This window comes from Lutjanus erythropterus, chromosome 23 (genome assembly GCF_056507025.1).
Source record: "Lutjanus erythropterus isolate fLutEry1 chromosome 23, fLutEry1.hap2, whole genome shotgun sequence".
Taxonomy (NCBI): domain Eukaryota; kingdom Metazoa; phylum Chordata; class Actinopteri; order Lutjaniformes; family Lutjanidae; genus Lutjanus; species Lutjanus erythropterus.
The window spans coordinates 18,874,279-18,901,443 of record NC_139339.1 but is presented as its reverse complement, the minus strand read 5'-3'; the positions used below and the strand labels follow the sequence as shown (position 1 = coordinate 18,901,443).

Sequence of the window (27,165 nt, the reverse complement as noted above, 5' to 3'; positions counted from 1 at the left end):
GTACAGTCAGAATAATAAAGAAATAAATAAAGCCTTTTCTAAAAGAAGTCTTCTTCACCTTGGGTTTCTTTTTGTCAGATAGCTCTGCCAGACATGAGATTGTCATCCTTGAGGGAAGTGTCTTGCTCTTATCCTGGAGCTCGGAGGCCTCCTGGTTACTGCAGGGAGAGGGCAGTGAACCTCCATCCTCAGGACCAAGACGGACCTCTGTGTCGGCATCAAATTCAGGCTCCATCACTGGATCTTCCAAGAGAGGCTGGGGGTCTGGAAGAGGAGGGAGATCGAAGAGGGACTGGGAGTGGGGGAGGTATGGATGATCATAGGCAGGTTGTGGGGCCATGGTAGAATCGGGGGGAACACTGGGACTTGTTGGAGTTTGTGGCGGAGGTTTTTTGGGTTTGGGTTTTTTCATGACTTTGTAGATGTTGCCTAGGGGTACAGGTCGGTCTACAGGTGAGGCAGGAGGTGACTCAAGGGCTAGGGGGGAAGTGGAGGATGGGGAAGGAGACTTGAGGAGCAGGTTGAGGGGTCGTTTGGGCAATGGAGGCTTGACAGCAACAGGTGGTTTAGGTTTTGGTAGGGTGGGTGGCGGGCTGGGGTCCTCACCCAGGTCTCGGCCATGCTGCTCTTCTTCGATGGTGTCAGACGCCCCATCGGGGCAGTCCTCCAAGTCACCACGAGAGACAGACCGAAGCCGGACAGTCTTCAGCTCATTCTGGGTGACTACAGGCAATGCCTGTGAAGAGTTGGGGCTGATTTTTCCTGGCTTTGCTGCTGTCGAGGTGTCAGAATGCCGTCTGCTGGCCTTTTGCTTTGGCTTGATTGATGACAGCTCCAGATGTGCATTCCCAGGCATCTCAAAGGACAATCTAGACCTTGCAGCTGGGTCCTTGGGTGATGGTAGCGATGATTTTCTTTCTGGGATCTTCGGGCGCAACTTGCAACCTGATGTCCCTATTGTCCCTGTTGTCCCTACTGCCATTTGATTGAGTGGCACAGTTGGGGTGGGAGTCTCTGACTGGCTGGAATAGCCACTCGATGGGGACATAAGTCCCGGGGGTTTGAAGGGCGAGGATGCTTTGATGTCAGTTTCCATGGAAAGCTGTGAGGGTGAGGTGGCTCTGGAGGTGGAGGGAGAATCAAGCAGGGACTCAGAGCTGCCTCTGACTTTCATACATTCAATCACTGTGGTACCTGTTGCTGTACTGGAGCCTGATAGAGACCTAGAGAAGAGAAGAAAAAGGAGAAGGAGAACTCAATGCATTTGTAGCCCCCCCCACAAAAAAAAAAAAAAAAAAAAAATTCTGGCATACTGAAGAAAACAAATAATCAAGCAAGTAGAGAGATGTGCACTAGAGCTAGCAACATAAAGGCTATATTGACATAAATAACTTTTCGTTTTAAAACAAATATGTTTTGGTACGTTTACACCAATACTTCACACTACTCCTGTGTTTTACAACACCTAATGCTATGAGATTGGATATTGCTTTATCACTTGTGTTTGTAAAAGATGTCTTCATAAATGATCTCCATGTGCCTTTTAATCTTTGCCTCTATTAGACTTTGTTGTCTGTCAAGTTAATGGCAATCAGGCAGCATTATCTAACATTACCACTTCTGGTGTTTTAGTAAGAAAAGAGATGTTAATGTATTTCACGAAAGTGAACTGACCAAAAAACCACTCTACAGTTTGCCTTTATTCTTGGACTGACTGGGTCTGATTCCAACAGTTTGAGTCACTGACAGATGCCATGTAGACACCATGACATTGCTACCAGAGCTAATGACTTCTGACAAATTTAGCAGGTTCGTTGTATTACCTGAGTAATGAAGAAAGACTCCAAGGAAACTGCTAATGCATCTGGCCTATAAACTGTCATAAATGTGTGCATATATGGATTCATTTTGATGCACCAAGTTTTGACAGTTACTACTATATGGTAATTGCTAGCCTTGGTTAGCCTGTTAGTTAGCCTGCTGTTTGTATGGATTGAGATTATTCCTGAAATGGTGCAAAAATGTCTGAATGAAGATAATCAAAGAGGTTTTATAAAAAAAAAACAAAAAACAAAAAAAAACACACAATATAGTAGTGTCAATGTAGCCAAAGTGAAGTTTCATTTTCTACCTGTAAGGGTCATTCTTCCACTCGCCCAGCTGCCAGTGAGTAGGAAAGGTCAGCTCTGTTTCTCCCTCTCTGTCTGGTGCCTGGACCTCCAGGCTTGGAGGTCCATCAGGGCCTCCAGGGCCCAGCTCCTGCTCAACAACATTGTGTTTAGAGGACGAGCTGGGCAGGAGGAAATCAGGCTGGAAGTCTGGGAAATGGTCCCTTGGGATGTGCAGGCTCTTTGGCCGGCCATCTCGGTAAAGAGCGCCTTCGTGGTGGATTCTCCCCTCGGCTTCTCCGAGGTTCTTCATGAGAGAGACGCTCCTCACTGGAGGTGGCGGCTTGCGCTTGGATTTCTTCAGCGAGATGGAGCGGGAGCGTAGGCGCAAGCGACCATCAGCGCTGTAGTCTGAGGCTGTAACTGAGATTGTGTCTGTGGTACTGGCACTGTCTTCGGAGCTCCCTCTAGGGTAGAGAAGGGCATAGTTCTCACCCAAACCAAGGAAATTATGATGATGCTGCTGTTGGTCTATTATTGCCATGCCGTCCCCGTTCCCTGTAGGCACCAAGTTCCCATCTGGCTGGCCCTCTGTAAAGCAGAAGGAACCAGAATCTGTGGGTGTGGAAAGGGAACGTTCCCGGAACTTAAAGGCGTTTGCCGCTGCTATGGAACGTGCAGACCTCTCCCGCCCTCTCGCTGGCTCTCCGACTCCCCCTCCTCCTCCTCCTCTTCCTCCGTCTGCTGCAGCCCCTTCCGTCTCACTTCGCTTTCCCATCATCGTTGCTGCCAGAGAAATCCCTGGCATGTTATTCCCTCCTCTTCCAGATTGATTTGTCACCGATGTGAATGAACTGGAATGTGAGCTCGCCGGCTGTCCTGAGCTCACCAGCATCACACCGTCCTGCCCTGCACCTGAATTACCGATGATGCTGTGCTGTTTGGGCGGAACTGCTGGGCCTTTGTTCATGCTGTAATTGTAAGGCTCGTTCCATGCTCCGGGAGAAAAGGTGGAGCCCTTAGGTCCGTTCCAAGAAGCAGTGGGTGTGTTAGAGCACAGCAGCCCAGAGTGGTCCATAGTTCCTGGATGAAGCTTGTCTGGGGCACGCTGCTCAGAAGTGTTATCTGTGGAGGAGATGCAGAGGAGGGGAAATTAATACAACTAAACTTATCAGAACAAACTCGTCTGACCATAGACACGCTACGTTTCCTATACAGCAGATGCAACTGCCCTAAAAAGTTTAAAAAATAAAGATAAGAGCAGAGTTTATCATTCCTGACAGCATAAAGTTCAGTCTTGCTTATGATAACAGCAATATGTCTTTTAGACGCACTACACACTCAACAGCAACTTTCATTTGTTCTCTGAAAAGACCTTATGCTTAAAAAGTTGCAAGATAAGATAAGATAATCCTTTATTCATCCATCCATCCATCCACTATTACAGCAGCAAAAGGGGAGCTAGCAAGAATCATCAATAAATAAGTAAACAGACTTAACAGTTAAAATTCAAATTATTTGAATTATTGAACATAGGAAATATTAATATTGCACAGTTAAGTATCCAGTTTAGTGGTCTGCTGGGAGCAGTGTTGATTGTAATGTCTGACAGCAGCAGGAAGGAGGAACCAGAGGACAACATCCTTTAAATAACTTGTATAGTCATAAACCTTCACACAATAAACAAAGTAGAAAAAATCTTTAGCATTGCATTTGATTTACTACAAGATGGGAGTATTGGCTCATTTATTTTTTACTAAGGATGTCCAATATTGGATTTTGGCCAATATCTGATATTTTCCAACTTATTTTGGCTGACTTGATACTTGTATGATATATGCACATATTTTTTTCTACATAATTGCAGAGAACATCAAGGTTCTGTAGTAGAAATAACATTTTATTATGTCTAGTCCTATCATGATGGCGCACCGCCAGACGTAGACATAAAATACAACTGTAAAGCAGACTTGTCTTTGCTTTAACTACAAACTTACTTGTTAATGAATTAAACTAATGTAGGGCTGAGGGTAGAGCTTTTTCTCATAGCAGCAGCTCTTATTCACGTGTCTTTATGCGACAAATGTGGTGCGATTATTGCCATTTCTAGACTAACAAAGCAGACAAAGACACATTGTGACAAAATCTGCGAGTTCTGATGAAATTGTAAGCAAAACATTCACTGCCGGTTAATAAATTTCTAAATAATTCTAAATAAAGCTATAAAAGGTTTGGACTGAGTGACAGGCATGGAGCAAATTACATAAATGTTACATTGTTAAAGTTAATCATCATTCTTAATGCAAAATCAATCAATCAATCCACTTTTTAAAATGTCAGAACGTGCAAACTTGAGATGTTTTGCTCTTTCTCGTTCACAATTCCTGATTCAGGTTAAACTGTTTACATGAACCCTTCACACTCTGCAATTGAGTATCCCTGTTGCAGTGAATAAACCAATTAGGCATGAAAAGATCCTGGCTGCCGGCAACACCATCCTTCACTGACGAAAACAGATTACTGCAAATATAGGAGGAAGAAATGATTAACCCAGCTTTAATCTCTGCGGTGTTCTTTGTTAAATTCAAAATTTGGAAGAAGAAAAGAAGGAAAATGATTCACATATTTTCCTGCCATATTGACCCCTTTTAACGTGGGATTAAGCCAAATAGGAGTATGAACAAACCCAGATTAATCCAACAAAGATACATTTATGGAAACTGACACAAAAAGGTAAAAATGAATAATCCACTGCAAAATAAAATGAAATCTTTGATCTTTTAACCTTTGTGTCACTGAAACACTGATTAAAATAGTAGAAATACACAGAAATATAGCCTTCTCACAAAGTACCAACAAAAAAAAAGACTTTTACGGCTCCAATAAGGAAAAAAAATGTGTGGAAAGTGTGGTAAGTATGTGCATAATACTGTCCATAAGACTTTCATTACACTGTCATAACCATGTCATGGCACCTGTCATGAATGAGTCTGAACATTTATGACTGTGGTCACTGAGCGATTCATTTGGTCAATTATGTCTTTTTAATGCAAATTGGCATTGTTTGGGATGTCTTTGTTATGACAACTTGACATTAACCAAGACAACTTAATCTGTTATGTCAAGAAAAGATTAAATCGAAGGCAACTGGGCTTGTTTAGACATCATTTGAAAATGTTTTTGCCTCTCATCCAAGAAGCTTCATCAGTTAATGTGTATTAGACTAGTCTGAGCTAGTAAATCAGTAAATACCTTACACAACCCACATTAAATAATGTGCACAACCATTTTAATGCATTGAGATATTTAATTTTTTGGTGATCTGTTCCTTTCTTTTCTGTCTTTTTGGTCTTTGGTTTTAGTGTATTTTGTGTGATCAGTAACTAGATCTGCACCACAGGAACTCAAGAAAGAAGAAACTGAGAAAGAAAACATTGGAGGAGGGTGAAGAGCTTCCTTTAATGGTCGTACACACACACACACACACACACACACACACACACACACACACACACACAAACCTGCAGGTAAGGTTGTGTCGAGGTCAGAGTGTGTCTTCCTCAGGGGGAGGTTCTGGTGGAGGGTGTCCGTAACCGGTTCCAGGGAGCGGGGCTGGTGGGGGAAGGGGTCCCCTGGAGAGGGGGATGGGGACGGGGAGTGCTGGAGGAGGTCGACGCCGTGGAATTTCCCTCCTCCCCCTTCACCTGGAAGAGAAACGGAGGAATATGGGGATCAGTGAGAGGAAGGCGAGAGTAATTTTACTTGACACACAGTAAATTCAATAAAACAGTAAATCCAATCTTGTTGTTGACATGGCAGCAGATATTAGATTATGACTGTGAATAAACCCAACTCGTCTCACTCAGGTTCAAATGTGCTTTTCTGAGAGATGGATCGAGAAGGACACGACTTTGCATTTGAATAACATGTAGTAACTTTGGTTGAATATTCTGAAATACATTTGAAGTCACTGTGTATGTGCAATGTCAAAATGTGCTAAATTTTCAGATTAACACAAATTAAAAATTAATACTGAGGGCAACAGCAGCCTAAAAACATGGAGGTGAAGCTTAATGCATCTTACAGAAACCAACAATGGCTGCAGTTGTATGAGTCTGCATGAAATCAGTGTGATTGATTATTCCTAGGAGTTTGTTCACAGGAAGCTTTGGGGAAAGTTCAGTAAGAACAACCTTTTCTGTCAGAATTAATATTAAATTCAGCACAATATGTACATTTCCACAGCACTGGTTCTACTGTCATTAAAACTTTGAACTTCCTGCAGACGTTTCACAATATAAAACCATGCGTAAAATGAGGGATTATGCCCTCTAAACTGCTGGAATAGTCAATCATCTGTGAAATGAAGCATAAAACTACTTTCTCTCTATGGCAGAATCCACCAGAACTACTTTTTCTGCAGCAGAACTATCTTCTTTCAACTAGAAATAAAGTAGTAGAAAGTACTTTCTACAAGAGAGAAAGCAGTTCTTGGGATCTAGTTTGGTTTAAATTGTCACGGGAGGTTGGTTGAATGTTAGGGTGCTGTGTGCATCTTACTGACATTATGATTTCTGGAAGTCATGTTTTCTGACTGCTGATATTTTGGGCCACTGATGCTCATCAATGAGTCAAATGTTTGCACACCTGTAAATATACAGGTGCACAGGAGAAGACCAAAGGTCGACACTACAAAACACAAACACTCCCACACTCTTCTTCACTTGCAATCCAATATTTAATAATAAGGTTTTGGTTCAGCAACTTTCATCAGGTCATTTAATAACCTGTTGCTCAGGTTATTTAACAATAACCTTATATATAATGAAAAGGTCACTGTACCGAAACATTGCACCAAAATGTTCTATCAAAACATTATTATTAAATTTTTGATTGCAAGTGCAGAAGACAGCGTGCGGGAGTCTGTCAAGTCACTGATGCTAAAAGTTGCCTCAAGTTTGTTTAAACCAACAGGTTTTTGTTTGTGGAGATGGAAAAACATACATTAAAGTGATGTAACGGCATCCTTGAACTGTATGACTTTCTTTATTCTCTCAAGGTGAAACTACGTTTATGTTCTTCATCTTTTGCAATCATGTTTTATTCCAAGGTGACGTACAGCAGACATTGCTTAGAAACCTGCTGTTCTGGCCTATGTTCCAAAGGTCCTATGTACCAAAGGCCTTGTTTCCAGGGTCCTAGGTTCCCAAGGTCTTATGTACCCAATGCCCCATGATACCATGGGTCCCATCTTTTAAGATCCTATCCCAGAGTCCTGTGTTCCTAAGGTTCTATAGTAGGGTTGTATGTTTTCCAGTTCTAAATATGTACTTGCCCTGGGACCTATAATTCCAATGTTGTTGTCGGTTCAGTGAGTTGATCTGATTGGTTGAAGTTTGCTAATGTTAGACATGACAGGTGGTTCATCCAATTACCTGCCAGAGGTTTTCTAGAAACCACCCACCCTTTTCCAGACAGTTTCACTGGACAGCTTCCCAGATGGTTCTGTGTAACAAACCATCTGGCGTGTCAGGTTAACAGAGGATTGGAGAAGTGAGATTTCTTGTTATCTGATTGCTGATATTTTGAGCCACAGATTCTGAAAGTTGCCTCAGGTTTGTTTAAATCAACAGGTTTTTGTCAGTGCAGATGACAAAGAGTATGAAACAGGGATGTAAGTGCATACTTGAACAGCCTGACTTTCTTGTTTATGTCACCACAAATCTAAATGCTTATGTTCTACATCTTCTGCAGTCATGTTTTAATCCAGAGTGACTTACAGCAGATGCTGCTGAGAAACCTGCTGTTCTGTTGTACGTCCTGTCCTTCTGATGTCTCATCTGGACAGACAGTAATCCAATGAGTCATCAGAGGCAGCAGGTACCTACTTGATTACTTCAGTGACACACAGTGCTGTCTCTCACCTGACTGCACGACTCAGTCGGACCTCTATTAAGCCATCAGCCTTGTTTTATAGCAACTGTCATATCGGATGCAGTCTGCAGCTGCAATTGATCTCCTACAACAAAACAATGCCTTTCAGTGAAGTTTTGTTCTTCTCAGTGAGTGAAGACTGGGATGTTTGATCAGACAGACAGAAACGACACACAAAATCAATGAGATACAACAGAAAATGAATCAAATGAAGTTGGATCGATGAAAAAGTGTATGGACATCACGCCACCAGTGCCAAAACAAACCAAGTAAAAGGAATAATACAGTTTTTATTGTACGCAGTGAGCAAAATACAGATCCTCTGTTTTTTGTTTCTTCATCATTGTGTTGTCGAAGTCAATAACTACTTGTTTTGCAAACCAATGTGACGATGAATAGAGAACCAGAGACAAAAGAAACAGTCTGTCGCCCAACGTTTTGTTTCCCATAAAGTCAATACATCTTCACCGTCTGTTCCTCGGTCTGTCCCTGTTTGTGTGTCTGTCTTCTTATCACTTCTCAAGTGGTTTGCAGTCACAAATGACTCCAACCCGTGCTCCTTCCATTTTGTTTCCAGTTGTGTCTTTGTTGCAGCTTAGTGTGAATTATACATCCAAGCATCGCACAACACAGAATTACAAATGTTTGAGTTATGAGAGACCAAAGAGCAAGCTAATAGACTCGTCATGATAATATTCCTTGTACAAAACATTTGCACAAAACAACTAATTAAGCTCAGTGGTGCAGTTCTTATCCATTTCCTCAGAAAAATTCTTAGAAATACAACGTTTGAGAAACAACTTGTAGAGTTTTGTTACAGAGCAAAGCTCATTACACATTGTTATGTTGTCTCTATCCAGCTTTAAGGCAGATTTCAGTAGTTCATTCCCAGGACTCTACGTTCCTAGGGTCCAATCCCAGCACCCTATGTTCATTGAGTCCTATGTTCCCAAGGTTTTACCAAGATCCTATCTTCCCAATCTCCTGTGTTTGCCAAAGTCTTCTGTCCCCAGGGTCCTATGTTCTCATTAACGACTATGGCTCAAGATGTAGAGCAGGCTGTCCACTTGTTGGAAGATTGGTGGCTCCACCAGTGTGTGAATGTGTGAGCAATGATGTGAGCAAATGGGGGAATGTGACATATATGAATGTATATATTTATGTATTTATATTTTTATATTCTATTTTCCCAATGTTCACTCCTAGGGTCCTATGTTTCCAAGTTCAACATATGTGCTCTCCCTCGGTCCTATGTTCCCTGGCTCTATATTGAACATTTGCAGGCTAAGGTTAGGGGTTAGCACAGAACATCAGACCTTGGAAACGTAGGATCCCAAATATAGATATGCTCCTGTTTCGACCCAGACATGTAGAAGTCTTTTTGCAAGTTAATGATCAAAATTAGGAGGGCTGGTCTGTAGCAGGTTATGAGTTCAATTTTGGAATCCAGAAATCTAATTTCCTGGCTAGATAATCATTAAATCATCAATTTAAATAAATCTCATCATATTCATTTAATGTTATCAGAGTAAGTAAAATATTTGCTATTGCCAGGTTCCTATATTTCAATGTCCCTGTGTTCCAAGGGTCCTGTGTTCCCATGGTCTTATGTGCCCAGGGTCCTACATTCCCAAGATCCTATGTTTCCAGGACCCCATGTTCCCAGGGTCCTATATTTCCAGGTCCCATGTTCCCAGGGCTCTCTCAAGGGTCTGATATTACCAAGGACCTCTCTGAAGATCCAAAATTCCAAGGGTCTCCAGGGTCTTGTAGGGTCCTATGTTTCAGGAGTCTGTTTTCAAGTTCCTGTGTTCCCTATTGCAAATGATGGATTTGGAATTAGTATAGAACATAGGACCCTGTGAACACAGGAACTTCAGAACATAGGACTCTTGATATAGATACGGTCCTGTTTCAACAACTAGAAGTCTTTTGATCTGCAAGTCACGAAATTCATTATCAAAATTAGGAGGGCTGGTCTGCAACAGGTGACAAGTTGAATTTTTGAAGCCAGAAATCTAATTTCCTGGCTGAATAATCATTAAATCACTGATTTAATTGAATCTCATCAACCTTGGCTGATGCATCATGGTCATTTAATGTTATCAAAGAAAAGAAAATCCCTGCTATGGAGATCTTTCTACCTGTTTGTCTGCTTCATTGACTTCCTGTCTCTTTTTCCACCTGTCTTTTTTATCTCTTTATCTCTCCAGCCATCTATTCACAGCAGTCATTCATCTTGTATCTATTTTTCTAACAATCTGTCGGTTAAGCTCATTCACTGAGTGCTATTCAATGGCCGTTCCCCTCTGTGCATGAATAAATAAGAGTGTTTGGGCTGAAACATCTACAGCCATCCAGCAGAGACTGAGCGATGAGTCAGCCATTGAGCTAAATATGACTTCCTGTCTGGCTGTCATGCACTCACTCACTTCCTGCTGGACTGGATGCCTCTTTAATCCTAAATACATCTAGAGAAAATGGCAGTTTCACAGCCTACAGTCTTGGGTAGCAAACACATAACCTTCATACATGCATGCAGCCCGTCTTTCTTTCAGAACGCCGTCCTTGTTCTCAGTTGGCCTCATCTCTGATCGAGCTGCCGTTCAGATGTGGTTTGGAGTCTTTGTGTTGCTCCTGCAGCCATAAATAATAGACACTATTTCAACTATCAGCAGCCTTCACTAGAGAGACGAGGCGATGATTCATTCATCATAATGCCTCTTCAGTATGGCCCTGGCTTCTCTGTTCTCCTGCCTGCTGGGAGTGTTCAGGCACGCTGTGGATGGGGTCAGAGACCTTGTCCGAAAACACAGATGTTACAGGTTTAATCCACCACGTAAAAGATGCTGTTACTCATTTTAACAAGCTGTCCTTGATTTTCCGTGTAGACATTAAAATGGCTGTATCACTTTCGGAACTTTTGCAATTCCCCTGTCAGTGTTTTGACAACATACTGTCTAACCCTGGTGGTGACTACTGTATGTGATCAGGGGTGGGGTTCACAACATTTCAAGCCAAAATATTATCTTATTAGCATCCTTGCCTCTGTAATCAGACTGCCTTTTCTGCAACTGAATTATATCCCTTTAGGGTGGACAGTTCCCTTTTGACCTTGGAAACAGCAATGGACTAAATGATGCTGATGAGGATAGCGTGATTTGGTCAAAACCTCCAGTCAACCTGAAATTTTAAGCCTACAGTTCCATGACAACAAAGCAAACTGCAAAAACCCTATGAAGTCCACATCACAACTATAAAGCTGCGGTCTGGACTCCTCTATCCGCATGATCCGCATGATTTTTACAATATTTTTACAGTTATAATTATAATTTTTGGTGGGGACATCCATGTGTCAGAGCCAAAATTGAAATCAAAGGCAGAACTGCAATTCTCCCAGTATTTCTATCCCCTTCCACCTCCATCTACTTGTGGCATCAACCTGTGTCCAAAGAAAGTTTGTAGAATCACTAAAATCTGCAAAAAATCTGTCTGATTTTAGGGACTTTCGTCATTACAAGCTGGCCTCAACAAAAAAACCAAACACTGATAAATGTCTCACCCTGTCTGTCTGCCTACAGCCTGTCTGTCTCTCAGCCTGCTCTGCATTCACATCTTCACTGCCTACAGTACTTCAGCCATTCATGAAAACCGCCGGAGCGAGATGTGCAGGGACAGAAAGGAAAGGAAGAGTGCAGGAGGAAGAGGGAGAAAAGTGGGAGGAGGAGCAGAGCTGTGACAAAATGTTCTCTCATTATCCTTCATTCATTATTCCTTCATCCAGTATCCCTCCATCCTCCTCCTCCTCTTCCATGCTGTCTTCCCTCAAACTGCATTTAATCTCCCTCTTCACCTCCCCATGCTCCTTCCCTTCCTCTGGCTTCATTCACTTCCTCTCTTTCTCTTCACTACTGTTTCTTTTTTTTTCTTTCTTTTTTTAGGGAGGAGAGGAGGAAGAGTGGCGAGTTACCATGGCAACAGCAAGCTGGCTGCAAGCTACCTGTTCGCTGGTTTACAGAGACAGAGAGAGAGATGGAGTGAAAGAGAGACAGAGGAGTGTCTCTCTTTCACTCTTTCCTTACCATATTTTTATTATTGTCAACAAATCACATAAAAAAGACCAACGCTGAACTGATCCATTAATGAGTCACACTGTTGCACCGTGTGACATGTTCTTTCATTAGCATTAACACGGACACTGTAGGTTATTCTGACTCAGTGCCACACACACACACACACACACACACACACACACACACACACACACACACACACACACACACACACACACACACCATCCTGCTGCTGGAAATACTCACTAGAGCATGAAATGCGTATTAATCCACAGCTGAAAATAGTCCCAAACAAATGCACTTTTTACTCCTGTTTGAGCAACATTAGCTAAAAGCTACAGAGTCCAACTGTGCAGAAAATTAATGAACCCTTTTAAAAAACAAAACTATACTACTGTGACCCATTTTTAATGCTTTACGTGTTCAGTAGGAGCCAATGGGCTTGAGGCTGAGAGACACAGATGGGTTGGGGAAAATAGAGAGAGTTAAGAGACTAACATTTGGTACCGGTCAACATTCTTCTTCCCTGTTTCTTGTACTTAGATATGTTATGCGTTAGGCTCGTCTATGTTAAAAAGAAAGCCAAATTTTGAAGATGGCTAAGATGTTGCTGGAGGACCTGTAAAAGCAATACATGTATATAGTCACAATTAATGTTAGCAAAATGTTAGCTAACTACGTAGCTAACCTATATCAATCGTTAGCCAGCTAATTTGCTAGCATTTTGTTAACATTAGCTGTCAGATGTAACTAGTTAGCTAATGTGGGCCACTATATAGGTACATCTGAAAGATGGTTAAGACGTTGCTGGGGGACCTGTAAAAGCAACATATAGTCACAACTTAAATAAGCTAATGATAGCCAAATGCTAGGTAGCTAGCTAGCTGATCTAGATGAATTGTTAGCTAGGTAGTTACATCTGAAGGCTAATGTTAGCAAAACACTGGCTGACTAGCTAGCTAATCGACATCAATTGTTAATTAGCTACTTAGTTAGAATTTTGCTAACATTAGCAAGCTTAAGATGTGACATAAACTACTATCACAGGTCCCACAGCAACATCTTTTACCATCTTCAGCATTCATACTAAGCTAAGCTAAGCCCATACTAATTGTTGGTTTTGGTCTTCTCAAAGGATTTTTTGAAAAGAAAAATACAGAATAAAATCAGTCTTGTCCTCACATCACTCCTCTGCCTCCCAACTAACTCTTATCTGTCTCCCATGTTCTTTTTTGCCTCCTTCTTTCTTTCTCTCAGAAGGAAGTGAATACCCACCAAGTACAACGCCACAGGCATGCATCATTATACCTGACCTTCTACTCCTCTACTCAGCGGGTGAGGAGGGTGAGACAGGCAGACGGGAAGAGGGACAGAGGGGGAGACAGAGACAAAGGGACGGAGAGGTCTTAAACTATAGATGGATACGAGCGAGACAGAGGGGAGAGGCACCCAGTGACAAAGCAGTTGCTATGCCAAAAACCAGGAGGACCAAACACACACATGTGCACACACACACACACGTAAAGTAAACAAGCAAGAGGCTTGGTTGAGACGAGTGGAAGCAGGAGTGTCAGAACGATGTTGCTGAGGATGACCACAGCATACTAACAGCTCTGACAGTACACACACACACACACACACACACACACACACACACACACACACACACACACACACACACACACACACACACACACACACACACAAGCAGAGCTGACTGCAGGAGATGGGTGAGGGCGATAGCAAATGTGATCACAAGAAGAAAATGTTCTCGACGTCAAATCTTGTTTCTGCAGCTTTTTTCTCCCTTAAAGCTCAAACTTGTGCGAAGCGGGAATCTGTGCGTTTGTGTGAAAATAGTGCACGTCTACATCATCCAGTGAAACCCATGAGTTATGACTTCTGGCATGTTCAAGACACGAGGGAACCTGCACACAGAGAACAAAATGTTGACGCTGTCCTAGTGGAGTTTCTTACTGTTTTGATGAACTTGGTGCATCTGTTCTGTTTTTACATCCTCTGTGAGTGTTGTTTTTCATGACTAAAGTGGATGTAATAAGTCAAAATAAAAGGGGGCGATATCTCTTATCTGAGAGACTGTTGTGGCCTAAAATGCCTGATTTAATGACAGCTTTTCTAAAAAACTGTGATGCATGTTGCAGTGTTTTTAGGCCTTTTCTTGCAATGACCCAATGTTTGTCTCCAATCCATGCCTGTGTATTGTTGTCACGCCAGAAAAAGAAAATTGGATCCGTATCATGTTAGAACTTTTTGCAGGCTTTTATAGATTGTTGCAGCCTAAAATGTCTGATCTGCAGTGTTTTAGGCCTTTACTTTTCACAAAGAAGGAATATCTTTTTGGAGTTCAACCTCAGTCAAAACAGCACAAAATGATATTTAAAAAATCCACAGGGCATTGATAAATGCCAATAACTATCTCATGTTCTTTTCACTTCTTTCTCTTTTGCTGCTGTGATTCGTAGAAATTGTAGGAAGCAACAATTGCAACAGATTTGCAGAAAATTTGTGGCGTTTGAACAAATCTGCAAGGTCATGCAGAATTCACAGTGATTGGTTGAATTTGCGTGAATTGTTGATCGCAACTTCCTGGAGGGGCCGACCTTTGCGTTGTCAGTTTATGCCCACGGATCTCCTTAATGTATATCATCTATAGTATGTGACCTCTTCGTCTTGGAAATGATTGATTCTGCCTCAAATGATGCTTTTTCTCTGGAAAAAAAACTAAACTTGAAAATGTTTTTACTCAAGGCTTGGTTCAAAAATGTCTTCCTAAGGCTGTCAAATCAAATCTGGTGTTACGGTGATTAGCTCAGGGTTGTGTGGTAGTGGGCATGTTTATTTATGTTTATTTATGCTTTAGAACATAACCGTCGTGAAACATTCAGAAAATAACATTTTATTTCTCTGATTTGCTGGTTTTTGTCATTGTCACTGCTCCCTCCCTTCTTTCTCTCAAACAAGTGGAGACAAACCAAGAGGCTTCTTGGTGTCATTTTTTGGCAACAAAAACTGCAACCATTTGCACAATTTCTTTTTTTAAAGTTAACTTCTCTGTCTAAAATGGTCTATAGTTTTCTCTCAGATAATCACAACCTCATGAAACTTCACAGCCACAAACTAGAGGCTTGTGCGATTCAGAGAACGGGTCGCTTTTCTATACTTTCAAAACCGGAATAAGCGCCTAAAGAAAACAGAACGTTTGAATATCAAATTAATCTTCAGGTTCACAGCTTTCACATGATGTGGCGCATACTGTTGACCTGACCTGTAAAAATCCCTACTGCCCTTTAAAAAATAACAAAAATTGGTCTATATTAGGGAGGGCTGGAGCGGAGGAACACTGAAGAAGGGTTGGACTGAGCTTAATTATCGTGTGCTGCGAGTGAGGAAGATGAGGACCACAACCAGATGCCTTCAAGCATAACTTGGCTTTATCAGAATTTATGACCTCAATATGAAAGTTCACTGACAAATGATCTAAAATTTAAATAGATTAACCCCCAAAATGAGATTGTATTGGAAATTAACCAGCGGTTGGCAGCTGTTACATGGCTCTGGATGTGTGACTTCAAAACACACGATATGCAAACATCTACAGCAGGAGGGTAAAACTGAAACATTAATGGTTGAACTGAATCTTATTTTTATGTATCTGCCGTCATTGGTTTATTGCAGTTAAAGAAAAACGCTGGTGACTTTGTTCTTCACACTTAATGAATCAGAGCAAAAACTGGAGTCACACATTCTGTTGTTCTCAAGGGAGTTTGTTTTTTTTCCTGTGACAGTTGTAAAAGTGAGAGTCGTGGGAAATCAGACTGAAGGGAAATGCAAAATAACTGTGAAATTTGTTCTGTTTGGAGTTTAGTATCATTTGACTTACTGCAATGCCTGCATTCATTCAGCTGCAGAATTAATGCCCAACACACAGATGATGTATAACTTTGATTTTGGCAGTATCTCTGCAGAAGTAACCTAATATGTTTTTCTAATAGGGTCAGAGGCAGGCCAGGCATTTTAGCATTTCAGGAGCAAGATCACATGGCCTTTGGTGTTATGAGTTTTCTGAGAGCACAAAGGCCAAATGCCAGGACAGCAAGGCAATCAAATACAACACTGAATAATGGATTTAACTTAAGGGTTAAAGATGATCTGATTTTTATTCAATATTTCACAGTTTGTTAACTGTGTACAGGGACATTTGAAGTCAGTCACAGTTACTGAGAGAAGGTCGTACTCAGTGGTGGACAAAGTACTCAACCCCAGTACTTGAGTCAAAGTATAAATACTCCTGGTCAAATATTACTCAACTACATGTAAAAGTTGCTCAGTCAAAATTTTACTTGAGTTAAAGTACAAGAGTACTTGTTTTTAAAAAACTACTTAAGTATTCAAAAGTACAGATTACAAAGTACAGCATGCTGTATTGTTTTCATGATGCATTTACAGAAGCTTGTAACTCTCTATAACCCCCTAATGATTCACTGACTTGCTTGTAGAACCACTCTGCTACACAAAGCCTATAGAAACACCTATAAAAACTTCAGCACAGAAATGTAATCAAAAACAAACGTCGTGACTGTCCTGACGTAACTGTATTAAAATCACTGCATAAGATTAGATTGAAGCCGACTGTAAGTAGTTCTCCAAGTCTGTTAAAGATTTCTTTCTGGCTTCAGGGGCAGTATATACATTAATTATGTGGTATTTTTCACTCCCATAAAAACAATCCAGCATTAAAAGCCTGCCTGAATTTATTTCTATTTTTCTAATCATAATAACATCTTGAGATTTAATTCTGTCTTTCTCCTGCCGTCGCCATTACCATGTTTTGTTTGACTGAAAGAGGGAGAGCTTGCTTGTGCTCGTTACAGAGCGCCTGGATGACGTATTTCTGCTTTTACATCAATGCCAGTCGAGAGCGCGTACTGTAATTGGTTTCCTTCTGTGAAGAACACAGCATGTGGCCAGTCGGATTTCAGAAAAGAGAAAACAGTAACAGCTGACTTCAAAGCTATGCTTAGCCTAAAGGTAACAAGCAACAACAACCTTCCTGGAAAAATAGTGGATTCAAAAGTACAATATTTGTCTTTGAAATGTAGTGGAGTGAAAGTCAAAAGTTTCCAAAAAACAAATACTCAAGTAAAGTACAGATACTCATATTAAACCTAATATTTATTTCCCTTCCTTGCAAGCTAGCATGACATGGTTGATATCACTGGTATCTTCAATCTAACCTGCTGCTGCCTCTGAAAGACAGTGATGTTGGCAGAGCACACAGACATCCTAGTGCTTATAAATTGCCATATAATGGTGAAAAACAGCGATATCAAACTTCCAGAGCCCATGGTGACACCAAGCAACTGTCCAAACCCCTAAAATATTCCATTTCAATGATATACAACAGAGAAAAGCAGTGGATTCTCTTATTTGAGTACAGAGAACCAGAACATGTGTGACCTTTTGCTGGGTAATAGACTCACAAATTCAATACTTCATCCAAATATTGTTGGTTAATTATGTCTGCCCATCAATTAATCACCTAATCAATTGAGCAGTAATGTGGAATATCATCATCGAGACAGCTTGAGCATATAAGCATATTTCACTTTGATTGTATAATCACCACTATTTCATAGGCTGGATGCCAGTCGCCTGTGTTTACATGCCTCCATTTAGATACAGCAAACTGTTTTACTACACTGATGGCTCAGGATCAGTCCAGTCCAGGCAATGAAACATTCATGAATACCCTGAGACACTGTAGCTGTGCCAGGATCACTTCTAAAGCAAGAACTAGGAAACATTACGCTGTCAATACTAACTTTGTCCAGAATTAACATGCAGCACTACCTCAATGACTCTGTTATGGTGAAAACATCCTGGAGGCTCAGTAGGCTAACATGCATATAATATCATTGCAAAGAGTTTAAATCTGTTGCATATCATCATCTTTCCTGTCTCTCCCCCGCAACGATCTGTACAAAATGCTCAAAACACAAAAATAACCCTTCAAAAATACCTCAAAAAGGAACCTTTACATTTTTGGACAAGCAGAGAGAGGTACTAGCACAGTACACAGGGGCTGCAACAAAAGGTATGTTATCCACTTAAAAAAGGTCCACCTAAAAAATCAATATCAGTTTAACTGTATGCTATGCTTAGAATATTTTCACCGCTTTACTTTGCCATCAGACAGTCTTTTCTGGCAGGAAACCACCGTTATATAAGAGAAATATTGCTCTCTCCAAACCAACCAAACTCCATAGGTGAAATCATTAATTTTAGCTTGCAGAACACAGGAGTTGCCTACTAGTTTGTTTGTGTTATTGTGTGACTTTGGTGAATCTGAACTGAGCCTTTAAAACCAAAAAAGTGATTTATGTGTTTAAAGCAGCGATCCAGCATCTAATATATGCATCTGGTTGATATAACATGACATGGAGTTCCCCAGGGCTCAATATTTGGGCCTCTTTTATTTTGCATTTACATGCTTCTATTAATTCACTGTATGTTATTATGTGACTTTGGTGAACTCAAACTAACCCCAAATCACAGTAGACTGGCAACCAGTGTTCTGCAGTAAAGTAAAATTGCTGATTTTGTCCACGGTATTTGGTCGGTTTGGAGAGACCAATATTTGTGTTATTTCACAACAGTTTCCAGGTAAAAAAAAGTCTGTCTGAAGGCAAAGGGAAGTGGTGTTTCTCCATTTACTTAATCAGTACTTCATACAACCCCACATCAAATAATCATCAATAATCTCTTTAAATCTAATTTAGAGACCTACAGTATTTGCCACAATTACCATCTGAAAAGCATTCTCAATAAAATGCAGCAACTCTAAATTTGACCCAAACTTGTCCTTCAGGTTTTTTGGGTTTGTCATACCTGTGATGTCGAGTGGTATAAAGTGACCTGGTGCGCGTCTCCCGAGGTGCCAGCGTGGTTTCTCTGCGACAGGCGGTCCAGTGGTAGCAGAGGTGGCGGTGCTGCTGCTGCTGTTGTTACTACTCCAACCCAGCGGGGGGCGATCTGAGCCGCAGGGCGACGGGGTCGGCGAGGGAGACGGGTCGGTCACAGACCTCAGACCAAACACTGAGGAGGTGGTTTCATCTTCGTAGAGTTGTTTGGACGCCGGCTGGTAGAAGAGGAAGAAGAAAAGGTCATGAAATTCCCAGAATACATTGTTGTTTGTCCTGATGCTTCTCTATCTTGGGTAAGTGTGGACGAGTGGCTCAAAGAGATGAACAGGATAGAGGAGGAAGATAAAAAAGAAAGAAGACATGATGAAATTAATGACAGGGAAACTGGAGAGCTGGAAGAGTCAAGAAATGAAGCCAGGACCATTAGATAGACTATGAAGTCATTTATCATCTGCCAGGACAAAAACTGTCAGAAAGATGCTATTCAACACTGTCACTTAACTAATGCACAAAAAGCCACAAAGATGTCTGCAAAAGAAACAAAGAAAGCCTACGGGGACTTATGTTGAGCAGATAAGGAACCTGCTGTTTGCTGTCACTTCACTGCTGTTGTAGCTCATTGTTCCTGTCCAGTCCACTGGCCTTTTATCTCCATCCAAAGTGGACAACCCACACTGACAGTCTTCACAATATGTAACAGATATTATGACAGTGACGGGGCATAAGCGTGAATCAGCCCTGAAATCTTACTAAAACAAAACAAGATGCGAAAAGGATAACCTTGACTTTGACCCTGCACAATTAAAACACTGTTCCATAGTCAAACACCTCAGTGCCAGCAAAGTAAGTGCAGAATAATTGAACATGACCTCAACAACTGCACAATTAATGGGGGAAAAAGTGCTAATAATTAATTCCAATGCTTAACACTGGGACAGCCAATGGAGTCACTTTATTTTTGTACCCACTTCCATCCTTTTCCATAGCCTATGATTATTTCTGTGATGGTTCTGAGTGGAAATGTGTTGTTATTAATGATAAAATACAATATTTAACTGTTTGTCACTTGAATCACTGATGATTATCATCCCACAGAAGAATACTGCTGTGAATATACGCAGTGGTTTACTACATGCAATGGCATGCATATCGATAAATATAAAACATTTTACAAAATTTATATCTTGGCATCATTTTTAAAAAGATAAACTAACAGAATAAATGCATTAATCTCTTAGTCTGGTATTTATCATGATATGTTAGAGTTTGTCTAGTCAAAATAACCACATATGGCTGCTCTAGTAGTTCTGATTAGTTTTTTGTTATCAATAAATTATTGCATTTTGGTTGCTGCATGTTTATTTTCTGAAATTTTTACAGTTATATGTAAGTAAACCCTCTTGGGGTTTATTGCTTTAGGAGAGTTTACACAATGACACTCATTTAGATTGATGAGAAGTGGTGTGTAAAGACAGGTTATGGCTCCAAAGAAACTATATGTGAGTGGTTTCAGTCATCTAACGTGCTGATTTAATTCCTTAAAAACACAAACACAACTATTTCTGTTAGTTTTCTGTCTTGTTTCTAAACTGTATTATACAAAAGACGTGATTTTGTGAGGAAATGTAGTGAAATCCAACTTTTTGTCCTGCTTCTCTGCCATCTCAATGCACTTGACATTCCAAACTTGATTTCCTCTCAGTGACATCTCCGCTCAGATTCAATTATCTCTAATTTTATTACATCTTACTTTCAACTTCTCTGAAAGTTCTTTCTTCCGTTTTAAGTCCGAGCTATTTTGAGAATTAGACAATAGGGCTTTTCTTCTTTAAATTGTTATTGGCTCAAACACAAAAAACTAAATAAAGTCTAAATTCAATTAAAGTAAAAATCAATATGGCCGAAAACTTGGAGGAGGCAAGACAGCCTGGTGGAGGTCATCTGCTCATCTACCTCCACCAAAATAAATTGTTTTGTCCTCTTGAAGCTGCTTCAGTGCCAGTCAGAGGGAGAAACAGTGAAGCAGATAAGAAGTAAGCAGTGGAAGGAGTCGCATTTTCAGCCGTCTTGTAGTTGGAACAGAGAATTATTGTAAAAGAAAGAGAATATGGCAGAAAAATGTGAATTATTATACTTTTATAGTTGTTGCAGAAAAGCAGAAAACATAGCTGAGATGTAGAAGTGAAAAGAAAAATGGGAAATATCTGTTTAGATCTGATTAGCCGGCAGGGACAGAGGCTGACAAGTAGCAGGGACATTGCTGGTTCAGCTCCTGGTGCCTTCTGGAGGTTGTAATCCCAGCCGGGAGGCGACCGGCATCTGTCAGCCGCCTGGTATTAAAGCTATGGTATCGACAACTGCTGCCAAACAGCCCTAAAGCAAGGCATTGGGGGGCTGCAATGCAAGAAACACTCCTGTCTCATGTGAGGAACACATGTAGGTACTGTAGAAATTCAAATCCAAATTGTCTCTTGGGAATCTGCCAAACTCTAATTGAAATTAGCCCAAACAGAGAGAAAGGCATTAACTTAACAGAGCTGTTGAACAGCTTGCTGAAGGAACCGAGTGTCAATGTGCAGGAAATGTGCAGCCATCTTGCAGTAAAATCACAGTGGGAGTCCATCAAGCAGCCGTAATGGCACAGTTCAGGGAAATAGCCTGAGAACTATTAGCAGCAAAGGCAGAGAAGAGTGTACAGAAGAGCTACTGTAGCTGCAGAGAGTCTGTTTCATCCAGGGTTCACGTTTCATCCTGTCCTGTCTTATAATATAATAATAATGAATCAACGAATCAATTCAATTAAGATGTCTTTAAGGGAAAGTTTGGATTATCTGAAGTGGGGTTGTATGACGTACTTATCCACAGTCAGTGTATTACCTACAGAATCTGAACTAACCCTTTAAACGTACCAAAATACCAAACTAACAGATTGAGGCAGTGGTAGACCAGCATCTCCTGTGTTCTATGAGGTAAAAATGACTGATTTTGCCTATGGAGTCTGGTTGGCTTAGAGAGAATGATATTTGACTTATATACCGTTGGTTTCTTAAAGTAAAGAATGTCTAACATCAAGGTAAAGCAGTAAAAATATTCTAAATATAGTATACACTTAAACTGATATTGATTTATATTTTCATACAACTGATGTGGTGCATTTTTGAGGGAAATGTAATGCTGGACGAAATTAATACAACATAAAAAATCTTGCAACACATGATCCGCACGTATTTCACCTAAATAACCAAACCCTAACCAAAGTTATTGTAAAAACCCACAAATCACACTTTTTCCTTAACCCTACAAGTGCTTTTAGCCCCTAAGAATAAATTGCTGATCTTCCCTAACCTTAACCAACATGTTTTTGCTGGCAAAACCTGCGCAAATGATGATATTTCCCTAAGCCATAATGCTTTTATTGCCTACACATACCCCAAATCAAATTCTTTCTTTAACCCGAACCAAAGTGGTTTTGTTGCCAAAACTTACCCTAATTGACAACCAAATTGATCTCTTCCCGACCTTAACAAAAGTGTCTGTGTTAGCAAACCCTACCCAAAATGATGATATTTCCTAATGGTAAACAAAGCATTGTTTAGCTTCCTACACTTACACTCCCGCTGCTTCTCCAAACTGGCGATGTGCTGACTGCCATTTACTGTAGGTACTATGGATAAATACCTCATTCATTCGCATTTCAAATAATCAGAACTATCCCTTAAGTCGTTAAAATTCATTCTTACAACTTGTCTTACATTCTTTAATCAGCCCGCCGTGTTTCAATGAGCCTGAGCTGACTAACAAACAGCACTGATGTCATTAGCTATTTTAATTCTGATCAAGTATTAGTGATATTTCCATCTGACGCTAAATGATTTGGCATTTGTTTATGGAGACCTGCTGAGAGTGTGAAAAGGATGATGAGTAATTCTGACAAATCTAACAGAGGGGGTGGGATGTACTGCGCAGTGTAGTTTTAAGATAATTCAGCTTTAGTCTTTCATATAAAAGGGGTGATGACAAAAGCAACGAGACACTTTGTCACAACACACACTTTAGCTCAGGCAGTATTACTGACACTGAAATAGTAATTTGTTATCTACTGCAGAGAACAATAATGTTGCTGTACTGTGTTACGGATTAAAGTACTCTGTCAATAAAGGAGAATTCAGCAACAAACACAAAAGCACAAATGATTTCGTCAGCCCATCAGCCAATCATGAAGACATAAGTCACTTTGACCTTCAAGTTATAATTCTTTAGTTTTATAACTGATTTGGAGTGTTTTAGTGATACAGGGACCAGTATGAACCAAACTACTTGTAATATATTAGAGGATCTATTTATTTACCATTATGCAACAGAGAAAGATTTAGATGTAGTTCCCTCTTGATACTCATAAAACACATTTAAAATAATATATAGTAAATTGGCTAAAGAGATAAAACTAAAAACAAACTACTTTTAATCATTGACTATTTATATATTTTAACTATAAATTAGATTTCCGAATTACTTCCATATGAAAGTAATAAGTTACAATATTACTCTCAGTAGAAAATAATGCGTTATACCACTTTCATTAAAATATATGCAGGTCTATGCTGTTATAAAACTGAAGAGGATAATGTTATTTGATATCTGCCTCGGTGTCCTTATATTCCAACACTTACGGTAAAAAGATGTTTCAACCATTTCTGTGAACTGAAGGTTGTTTTTTATATTATTTTTTGTTTGTTTGTTTTTACAATACAGGCATAAATACAACATTGATGACCAATAAATATATAAAATAAAATTATATCTACATTTGGCAATCATGGCAGAGCAGTTGTAATTTGTAGCATAGGTTTAAATGTTGATGGCCTGCATTTCCCATCAATCCCAACAGTGCAAAAAAAAAAAAAAAATCTTGAGCCACAACTTAAATTCTCTATTTTCTTCAGAGACTTTTCTTTTTTGGGATTTAGCATCCATGGCTAGCCTAAGAGAGACTTAGAACCAGACACCGGCAAAATTTAGAGAAGAAGGCGCTGAGCCACAGATGTCGGCTTTGACACACATTTTCGTTAACGAAATTTAAAACCTTTTTTGTTTGTTTTTTTGCATTTGCTGTATAGGCTTCACATTTTTATAGTTGGAAAATGTAAGAATCACTTTTGGCTTACAAAAATAAGTGGAAGTTTTAGTCAAAGCGTCAGCATTACGTATTTGCCACAGCAATGCATCAATGCATCATGAAATACTGTATTACAGATGGTTGAAATAAAATCAATAAATGAAGGGAAGGAGACAGATTTATACTCCCAATGCTTTTTGTCAAAGACCAAAATTACTTCAAGAGTGTGCAGTCCAGCCTCCTTTAAAATGAGGTGCACATAAATGTCTCACGTCTGGTTCAGTGAGCTAAGAAAATAAAGTGTTCAATAAGTTTAGAAAGAAACTTTAGTGCAGCAATAAAGAGTGGAGGAGAGAGAGAGAATGAGGGCAAAAAGGGCAGAAAGAGTGGGCCGGAGTGAGTTAGCCTGAGTTTAGTGGGAAGGTGACGGCTGCTCTCTTTCTGCTCAGGGAGAAAAGTGAGAAAGATAAGTGAGGCGGACATGGTTTGTTTTTCTGAGTGTGTGTGTGTGTGTGTTTGTATTTGTGTGTGTGTGTGCATGCATGCATGTGTGTGTGAGTGTAGCGCCAACTACAAGAGGAGGACAAGTGTGAGTTTTGCTGTGGAAAAGGACATAAAAATGGCAACACTTTATAGTAAGGGCAGATGATTCATCATTAATTCATACATGTTCATGAACTATTTGGAAGAATTAATAGCATCTTATGAAGGTGGTAAAAGTACACTTATTCTGTACTCTGGTAGAAGTACACATACTTGTAAGACTGGTAAAAGTAGAACTACTGATCCAACGTCTTTACTCAAGTAAAAGTGAAACAGTGCAGCCTCTGAAAGTAAGAAGAACATTCTACTGGCTGTTTCTGTGCAGCTGAACTGAACATCACCTTTTCTCTGCAGTTGAATCTTTCTCTCTATTACATATTTTTTAGTGGTGTTGCATCTTTTTTGTCATGTTAGTTTATTGTCTTGTTATGTCATTTACTTGTTTTTTCATCTTGTTGTTTTTATCTTGTTGCCATGTTGTCAGGAGCTGTTCTCCTCAACCATCAAATTCACACATTCTTGGGTCAAGTTAGTAATAATAAATATGCAACGTCAGTGCAGACTTTCAAAATAAAGGCACACAAAATACTTGGGTATATAGGTTTACGCAACAAAACGATTTGGGTAGGATTAGGAAAAGACTGTGCTTTGGTTCAAGTATGTAAGCTCATGTACTTAACTTAACATGCGTACATAAAATATTCTAATCACTGAATACAATTTTATAATAGTCATGCAAATAATGGTTATAGATGGTTTACAAACTAATTATTAACCAACAAAGTGTTACAGATATCTGATCTATTTCTCAGGTAATGATTTCTCAGAGGTTTACAAATCATCTGGTCAATCATTAACAAGTACTTTAGTTAGTATATAAAGTGTAATTATGTGTCAATAATATACTGTTAGATCACTAATTCAATCTGAAAGTAATTGTAATGGGCTCTTATCCACTATGACTCAATATATAAGTGTTAATTAACTATTCCATTTATTAATGATGGTTATTAAAGAGTGCTACCATGTGTTATGACAGCTTAATAATGTTTTACAATCTAATTATAAACCATTTATAACTTGCCAAGTCATTGTAAAGTGAGGAATTATTGTGTTTGAGTGTGTGTGTCCCTGTAACAGAAGTGCAGCTTCAAACAATCGTATATGTATCTTGAACACGTGTGTTTGTTTACCAGACGAATGACATTTGCTTCGAGGGAGCCTCATGATCAAACAAGCGTGTGTGTGTGTGTGTGTGTGTGTGTGTGTGTGTGTGTGTGTGTGTGTGTGTTTGTGTGTTTACCAGGAAGATGAAGTCAGGTCTCTTGTTGTTGAGGGAGATGGGCGAGCGGCTGAGCGAGGTGGACGTGTCGTCAGAGCTCTGCGAGGACGGATGCCGGAACGTCTGACCGGTCAGCTTGGTGTCATACAACTGCTCCTCAAAGTCTGCATGCACACACACAAGTATACACACACACACACACACACACACACAAACACACACAAAGCATCCAGCAGCACAACAAGCACACAAACAGACAGGAAGGAAAAAAACAGAACAAGACTTCAAGTTAACTTTCTGCAGTGCACACAAACTCACACATGCACGTAAAAATAAACTTGCACTAACACACACACACACACGCAGAAACACACACTCACACACCAGATATCCTATTTGCATGGCCAAGAGCAGAGATCTGGTTTGACTGCTGCTTTGCATCACCCTGCAGTTTCCCTCCTGTGACTCCAACTTCTGCTGCAGAGGAACCTTAAAGGACTCCTTAAGTTTGTTTTTAATCCTCTCATCAGTTGCGGGGCTTTCTCTCCTTTCATTCATCCCTTCTCTTCGCCTCTCCCTCTGTTTGTCTCCCCGTCTTGTCCTTCTTTCTTCTCTCGTCTTGGACTTTTTCTCTCATGCTGCTGCTTCTTCTCGGTTTCTGACTGCTTCTCCCTCCTCTCTGGCAGCTTAGACGACTCTCCCTCAGGCCATTGTAAACAGATTCCTAACCCCCACCCAACCCCCCCTTCTTTCTACACACACACACACACACACACACACACATACACACACACACTCCCACTCACAACCCCTCAGCCAATCCTTTACCCCAAAACACACTCCCAACCCACTCCCCACTCTCCACTCATCCCTAAAGTCCTCTAACACACACACACACACACACACACACACACACACACACACACACACACACACACCCAGCACCATCCCGCTGACAGCTTTAGAGGAACAGCAGAATCAGTGAGGTATAGAGTTTTAGGTTGAACTTGCCTCCTCTGGACAATATGGATTCCTTCCAGGCGTTCATGCGGTTGCCTAGCAACACAAGGAGGCGGGTGACAACAAAGCTGACCCGGTTGATTTTAATAGTAAAAGTGCTTTAAAAGACAGATACATAAGTTGTCTTCATCCACCAAGTGTGAAA

The 27,165-nt window shown here is 40.4% G+C and overlaps 1 protein-coding gene across 1 annotated transcript in view; it reads right to left on the bottom strand.

Moving 5' to 3' along the window:
* Positions 1-27,165, bottom strand: part of nhsl2 (NHS-like 2) — a 222,704-nt gene that overhangs the window by 7,268 nt on the left and 188,271 nt on the right. Inside the window, exons 4-8 of the mRNA XM_084711793.1 lie at positions 26,022-26,164; positions 19,025-19,274; positions 5,630-5,812; positions 2,132-3,233; positions 59-1,223 (exon numbers count right to left, since the gene is read on the bottom strand). Coding sequence (XP_084567919.1) covers positions 59-1,223; positions 2,132-3,233; positions 5,630-5,812; positions 19,025-19,274; positions 26,022-26,164 — 2,843 coding nt within the window. The remainder of the gene's footprint in view (positions 1-58; positions 1,224-2,131; positions 3,234-5,629; positions 5,813-19,024; positions 19,275-26,021; positions 26,165-27,165) is intronic.